The sequence below is a fragment of the Perna viridis genome, chromosome 5 (assembly GCF_037379345.1).
Source record: "Perna viridis isolate PV_CMFRI_1.1 ecotype Kerala chromosome 5, ASM3737934v1, whole genome shotgun sequence".
In the NCBI taxonomy this organism is placed as follows: Eukaryota; Metazoa; Mollusca; class Bivalvia; order Mytilida; family Mytilidae; genus Perna; species Perna viridis.
This window is the reverse complement of record NC_142449.1, coordinates 3,758,195-3,766,377: the sequence shown is the minus strand read 5'-3', so window position 1 is coordinate 3,766,377 and position 8,183 is coordinate 3,758,195. Positions and strand designations below refer to the sequence as shown.

General features: G+C 34.7%; 1 protein-coding gene across 1 annotated transcript; it reads left to right on the top strand.

Annotated features, from left to right (window-relative positions):
* Positions 1 to 4,022: 4,022 nt before the first annotated feature.
* On the top strand, positions 4,023 to 7,353 carry LOC148615640 (uncharacterized). The gene is made up of 2 exons (XM_088581689.1): positions 4,023 to 5,114; positions 5,553 to 7,353. Exons 1-2 carry the CDS (start codon positions 4,023 to 4,025, stop codon positions 6,975 to 6,977), a joined length of 2,517 nt encoding a protein of 838 aa, XP_088437815.1. The 3' UTR covers positions 6,978 to 7,353.
* Positions 7,354 to 8,183: the final 830 nt, after the last annotated feature.

Here is an 8,183-nt window from a genome sequence, read left to right as displayed (position 1 = left end):
CGTCAGTTAAGGAGCTATTGTTGCAGGTGTAGCATGCTGCTCTCCGTTGTACCATTTCAAACTGTTGTATTTTTTATTTGTTGTGAGGGTCCCATACGCAGCTGCAGTATTCTAGTTTTGGTCGAACCATTGATGTGTATGCTTTCTCTTTGACAGCCTGTGAGTTAACATTTAGGTTACGTTTGATAAAGTTCAGTTTTTTTTAGGCTGCTTATGTTATGTTATCTATGTGTTTGTTCCATTTGATGTCATTTTGAATGGTTACTCCAAGATATTTTGTAGCTGTTTCTTTTTGTAGTACATGTTGGTGGAGTGTGTAGTTATGTTGTATGGGATTTTTTCTTGGTTGTAACATGGAGAACTAAGCACTTGTCAGGACGGAAGGACATGAGCCAGTCCTCCTCCCATTGAGCAGCAACTGATAGATCTTCTCGGAGCTGCTCAGCATCTGTGTTATTTTTTATAGTTTTATATATGATGTTGCCATCTGTAAAAAGTCGTAAGGTACTGTGTTTGATGTAGTCATTAAAGTCATTGACATATACAAGGAACAGTATGGGACCCAGTACTGTTCCTTGTGGTACGCCGAATGTAATACGAATTTTTCCAAACTCTCACCATTAACAAAGACTGTCTGTATTCTGAGTGTAAGGAAATATTCAATCCACTTTAAGGTGTGATAATCTATGCCTGAGTTTATATAGGAGTCTTTTGCGAGGGACATTGTCAAAAGCTTTGGCAAAGTCCATCACAATTACATCCTGAATATTGTTATTGTTTTTTTGAGCAAGTTCTTAAGTAAATGAAAATAACTGGGTTTTGTAGGATCTTGAATGGTGAAATCCATGCTGAAGGTAGTATAAGATGTTACCCTCCAGGTGTTTCATTATGCTACTTGCAATGTTATGCTCCATGATTTTGTAGATAATACATGTGAGTGATATTGGTCTATAGTTTATTGCGTTGTGTTTGTCTCCTTTTTTGAAGACTGGACAAACATTTAGATAAAGGATACTACAGACACTGTGAAGTCAGCCTCATATCTTGACCTACACGTATAAATCGATGGTAAAGGAAAACTATTGACCAAAATTAACGACAAACGTGATGACTTTTCATTCAGAATTGTCAACTTTCCTTTCATCTGTGGCAACATCCCTTCAGCACCTTCGTATGAAGTGTTCATATCACAACTCATACGTTATGCCAGAGCTTGTCAAAACTACGCAGACTTTTTGTATCGCGCTAGAATTCAAACAAATAGGCTTCTGGAGCAGTATTATGTTGCTACAAGATTGAAGTCATCACTACAGAAGTTTTGTGGTCGTCATCATGAACTCGTGGATCGTTACGGTGTTACAGTATCCATCTGCTCCATGAAAACTGATTTGTTCAACGTGTCATAGTTTTCCTTTCCTCTTTCGTCTAATCCGGACTTGACTTTTTATGAGCAACTCGGCGGGTGTTTCTAGAAGACGCTTACCCTACCGGTGCACTTGGTCCATATTCCCAGTTTTTAGTGCAGTCCAAGTTGCTCGTTTGCTTTTGTTACTATGTGTGTATGATTTTAGTTACTTTGTGTTCTTTGTTGGTCTGGTCTTTGTCCCTGGATTGCATTCTTTTGATTACCGCTATAACCTTGGTTTCCTTGATGACTCTTTCGTAGTGCTGCTATGCCTTTGTTGTTGTTTTTCATATCCTTGATGTAAGTGAAGAGATTCTTTTCCTGTTTTCATCAGGCTCGCATGCTAGTAAGTCAAATATGAGGTTTTGGGCATAGCACCAGTAGGCTTTTCTTATATTTTCTTGTAATAATTTTTTATGAATTTTTATACTTCATTATATATTCTGTACTTTTGTTTATTTTTTCTAAATAGACGTTTTGATTTGTTAATTTTTGTCTGAGTTTGTTGTCAATCCATGCTAGTTTCTTTCTAATTGTCATCCTTTTTTTTTTGGTGGGATGTTTTCATCAATAGATTTGAGCAATGTGTCACTAAAAATTTTTCAGAGATGGATGTTTGCTTATGGTATTCAATTTGATTTCAGTTGTAAGTGTTTTAGTCCTCTTTTATTTTTGACATATTTGCTCTTTATACTGATATATATTTCTGCATAGTTTTTTTTGTTTCTTTCCAGTGTTATGTTACATTCCGCATAGACATGTCGTGGTCTGCATTTCCAAAGGGTAGCATTGTTACAACCTTGTTGGTTGTGATTTGGTTCTTGAAAATGATATTTCCATATACATTTAACAGAAAATGCTCGTTTAACAGAAATATGCAATAATCAGGTATGCAATTAAGTGGAATAAATGACTTTATTTTGGTAATGCGTAGCTGAATATTGCAATTGTAGATTTCATTCATATACATAGATATGCGAACCTGTCCCCCAGAAAGTCCCTCGCAACATTTCCCGCTAAATTTGGGGCATATTTCAGGTGCATGAATACCATCTATCGGATATAGTAGATATTATAGAGAATGAACTTCATTTAATAGTGCCTTTAATGATAAACATAAAAAGTAACACATGCTTTGATATAGAACTCAAATCACATATTATGATAACCCGGAAATGCACATTTCAATTTTCATAGAAAAAAATTAGACTCGTGTATGAGTATGGAAAAAATGCATAATCTAGCCAAGGTATGATGAAAATAAATAATCTGACTTGCACCGGGCTGGAAATAAAATTTCTGACCTGAAAAAAAAAATTACCAGCCCCCTAAGACTCTAATGGTCGTCCCTTACTATGACCCGCGACTTGAGTCTACGAAAATCAAGCTATCCACAAATTATCTCGTATTTAATCTTAGTACATGCATGGTAGCATATTTGATACTACCGAATGCAAAAAGTTAGTTATCAGTCCGGAACAATAACGTTATCACTCGGTACCTAGATGGCAGTCAGGGCTTATAACCATCGTTAAGTCCCATAAATGATCATATGCAATACTGAGTTTCCGTGAATGGCGCTGGTGATATATTGGAGTTGCCACAGATTTTCTATTGGAAATAAGATAACATTGGTAGTTTCGATAAGTCACTATAATATAAGTGATAATTTATTTTTTTTTTTATAAAATAAACAACTTCTTTTCATATTAACTTAAACATAGATATTGTTCTTTCTTGCTCTATCGGTATTTATTCTTTTTGGTTTATTGTTGATTAATAAGCTTTTTTATTCAAAGCGATAAATATGAGATAAATAGGTTAGGGGATGACCATTTGATTCTGAGGAGGGGGACTGGCAGTTGCTGTAAGTAAATATCTTGACCTGGAAAAAATTGAAATAAATATTCTGGACCCTACTGCTTAGAAAATAAAATTATTGAATTTTCTTGCCTCCATATTTTACTTTACAGTATGGCAAAAATAATAAAAATAGATAACAATTTTTGAATATAAATATTCCGCCCAGAGAAAAACTGCCAGCCCTAAACACTCAGAATTAAATAGTCTCCCCCTTATCATGACTTATTAAATAGTCTCCCCTTATCACAACTTATTTTTGTTATTGCGGTAACAGAAATAGACTTCACATTTTCATTCTGTTATCAGTAACACATTTTCGATTCATTATCTTAAATTTACAAATATATCATTAATTTCAGTATTTTCTTGACTTTGTAGTAATTTAATTAGCATTTGGTGCTGTACTCATGGCTACCGCCGTGTTCCACTTGAAAATGAAGGCGGCAACACTGGTTTGATTGGCAAGCCTTATTATCGAATACCATCCAATCAAAATAAATAAATAAATAAATAAATAAACGTTTATTTGCAGGAAGGTTAGTTCGCTTTATATGCTATGGTTATAAAGCTGAAAACATTTCCACAAAACGCAATTCTTATCCTGAATTTGTGAAATCATCTCTTTATTTTTATCAGTTCGTTTTATCATAAGAAACCATGTAAATATACTTTATTTCTCACAAACCGCAATTACAGTGGTATAGAGAATAAACTACAGTCACTTCTTATTTTTTGGACAGAATTTTATGAATTCATGGCGATGAATTCAGTGACACTCCGTTTAAACATTTATTGTAAGGTCGTAATATTCCTTATTAACGTTGTTGAACCTTTTATTTTGACTGGTGGAGGAGATGTAACAATTAGATCATTGACTTTCACAACAACAACGGATATAACTTTACATTCTATGACGTTCAAACCAAGTTTTACAAAGACCACAGCAAAGTCTATTATTTCCACTGGAAGTGAAAGAGTAGCAACTGTAACTACTGCTATACCGGGACTAACAGAGCCAGCTACGGATGAAAACCTCACAACCAACGAAAACTACCCTAAATTAACAACGAGCATTGACTTTTCTATTGATAAATGTGTCGTCAATGGACAATGTGAGTTTACTTCAAGGCTTAACAGACCATACTGTCGATGTGACTATCTGTGTAGCAAGTATGGGGACTGTTGTTCTGATGTTACTCCAGAACCTTACAACGTTACAGAGTATGACCATCATTTTGTTTGTTATTCTCGCGGGAGCCGAGGAGGACCAAGTTCGTATTCGGGTATTTTTGTTGTAGAATCATGCCAAAATGAAAATACATCCTTGTCAGAAAGATGTCACAATGATAGTATGATTGACAGTGGTCCGTTCGTTATCTCCTCTGATAACATAACGTTTAAAAATGAGTTTTGTGCTCTTTGCCATGGCGTTACTGACTACAGGTTTTACACGCTCACATTTTATCCACGTGGTTTCCCATCAATACAGACTTCAATTAACAGTTCAGAACAACTAGAGTATTTCATTCGTAACGATTTTGATTACGAAATGATAGAACCGGATAACTCAGAAATTCGTACGTGCTTAGCTAACCTTATTGAGAACTACACGCCTTATTGTCAACTCTCACCAACAAATCCAGTGCAATATATGCGCCACTCATTCTATAAAAATATATACTGCGTCCCAGTTAGCTTGAAAGAATCGGTAACGTGTATAGGAAGGTATCTTGATTATATCACAACAACATTTGATCTATTCCCATTGACAGTAATGTTCAATGTTAAACAGGTATTACAACCAAAGACTCAGAACAAAGCAGAATGTCAGATATGGACACCTGAGGTAAGTCAGAAATGTCACCTCTATATTTCGTTACTTATATTAAATGAGGCACTATAGACTTTAACCATCAATTCTTACCGGGACGAGGAAACGCTCTGTGTAAAAATAATCCATAACTGCACTCACTGAATAGCTTCCTCGGATTTTAAGGTGATTAAAATAAAATGAGTACATTTGTATATGTATAAAAGCTCAAATTTTGCGCTGTTTTTTTTTAAATATGTTCACTAAAAAGTGGAAAATTCGCATTTATACTTGTATTTCCGAGCAGAGCACTTTCTACTTTTTTACTGCTCACAGTATATATTACCATAAAACATTTATGATTTTACATGTGTCAGTGCTATAATTAAAAAAAAAACCATTTGAAGCCACCATTAGTAAATGTCTGGTTTCACAAGATTCCTAACGCACTGTTCGTAATTAAATATTTTTCAGATAGAAGAACAAGGGCTTTGTAAAGACGAAGAGACATATATCAATATAGGTTTACTCTTAAGTCCATTCGTCATCACATCCACCCAACCTATAGAGAATCTTGATCATGTGTTGATTGGTTTAATCTATGGGTGGGCTCTACAAGTTACTGGCATAAGCATTGTGTATGAGGTGAAAATTCTCAAAGACCAAAATTCTACCTCTGTACGTTATGATCTTCTGCATCTAAAAATTACAAAAAGAATTTTCAAACAGGAGCTCCATTGGTTTGAGAAACGTTTTAACGAATTTTCGTGGAGGGCTTCGTTTGTCGACAATAACAATAATCAAAGTATCGAACTGGAAAAGAACCATTCCAATGTAAGTAGTGGTCAAAATAACATACGTGCCATTCCAATTAAAGGAAACATAAACAAACAACTCCAATATTTCGGCGTTATAATTCCAGATACTCCCCTGGAAATTTGTGATGATATAGAATTACGTATTGTCAGGAATAGTTCTGTCGTCAAATTTGAAGTTAAACAATGCAGAGCGAGGTCGGAACAATATCAAAGATTACGACGGCATCCTATAACGGTTCAAACCATTATGACATATTCTTTCTTTTCTGTGTCATCTATTGCCTTAATTGTATTAATTGTTATCAACAAAAAAATTAAACTAACAACGGGAACAGCTGGTTCTAACCTTGTTAACCTGTCGGTATCTTTGTTAGGTGCTGACGTGGTATTTATGGTTGGAATAGGTAACAATGATTATCCAACATTATGTTATTTTATAAGTATCCTTCTGCATTACCTGTGGTTAATGGTTTTTACATTCATGTCCATTGGAGTAGTATGTATTGAAGTAAATCTGACAAAATTTCACAGAGAACCGTCAACAACAAGTGTCCAACGTCTGTTAACAGTACTTGGTTTGACCATCCCATTATTTTTTGTTGGTACAGCAGTTGTTTTTGACCTCACTGGACCCGAAGCTTTATCTCCTGGTTACGGTAGCGCTATTTGTTTTCCTAACCGATACCCAGGAAATCTGTTGTTCTTTTCTGGCCCCATTATGTTGTCTTTGTTGATCAATTTTGTTAGTTTGACCCTTATCATACACAAAGCATACAAAGTCAACCTTGAAACAAGAAAAGTGTCGCAGAGAAGAGGGATAACAAATGCTCAGATTTTTCTCCGGATCATTTGTCTATCTAACTTTTTCTGGGTTACTGGTATATTGGCGTCTATCCTGGATGCTAGTTGGCTTAGTTACGTATTTACATATCTTTGTGGTCTACATGGCCTTTTCATTGCCATTGCAAGTTTATCGACAAATCAAGCAAGAAGACAAATGAATTGTATGCTTCTTAAAACCAAGAAAACTGAGACAATTCAGACAAAGTCTGTCATTCGATGTACTACAAGTTTTTTCTGAAAACAAAGGTTAATTCAATGTTTTTTATACCAATATATTTGCTTTAAATTGCCTCTCATTTTTCGTCTTTCATTTTCGTAATCAGAAATAATTAGCAATCCGAATCTTTAGAATAACATGCAAGTTTTATGATTGACAAACACAAACAGGGCGTGAAAAAAAAACTCTCCTGGAATGAAAACACCACGGTCATTCGTGGTAGCTGGTTTGGTTCAAGTATAGTTTATTTCATAATATTTTAACATAATGGTATTATTTATGTTGTTTTGTTCTTAATAGACTGCGTATTGTATATATTTATGACCTTTCTTTAGAACCATATTTAAGTCAAACCAACCATTAGGTTCTCCGGAGTTAATATGTAATCTTCCTTATTATTGTAACCAAGCATTTTAGCATGTTATATGTAGATTATACTTGTATTGTAAGTACTTCATAAATAAAATTCTACTTTCCTGCTAAGACGTTTGTCATAATGAAATTATGCATTCCACATGCTTAAAATTATGAAACTCTTGAACTTTTCATCAATCAGAGACAAACTACGCATTTATTCCTTCTCATTGATCACAGACAAGCAATGCATTTAATCCTTCTCACTAATCAGAGACACACCACGCGTTTAATCCTACTCATCGAAAAGAAACAAACTGCGTATATCCCTTCTCATTAATCAGAAACAAACTACACGTATATAACTTTTCAGACACAAACTACGTGTATACACATTCTCATCGGTTAGATACCGATCTTTTTATCGATCAGAGACAAACTACGTGTATATCCATTCTCATCTATCAGAGAATCCATTTTCATTGATCAGAGACAACCTACTTGTATATTGCTTCTCATCTCTAGCGTAGCAAGTCAATTATTAAATAAAAACACACCATCTGCAGAAGATGAAGGTATATCGCTACACAGGTAGGGGTTATTTATAATTTTATAACTTAAGTTGTCTCTTTTATCATAAATATAAGTACTGAGATTACCACTGTTGCTGAGCAAGCCGTTTCTGTAGTCTCCTTTATCTCAAGCTCTGGTGGAGATATTGAAGGTAACCATTTACCAAAAGAAGGGTAGTTGATGGACTATCTATCCTTACTATATCTATTTGTTAAATAAAAGGGTTTCGCGTCTTTTATATTTTTATTCTTTGCGAGATTCTAGAGAATCTCAGTCTCGTATAAATACAAATAGATGTCG

What these genes read in the sequence shown, in the direction of transcription:
- LOC148615640 (XM_088581689.1), top strand. Translation starts at nt 4,023, where the DNA reads ATGGCGATGAATTCAGTGACACTCCGTTTAAACATTTATTGTAAGGTC. An exon ending in GTCAGATATGGACACCTGAG is followed by an intron (nt 5,115 to 5,552) that starts GTAAGTCAGAAA and finishes AATATTTTTCAG; the next exon opens with ATAGAAGAACAAGGGCTTTG.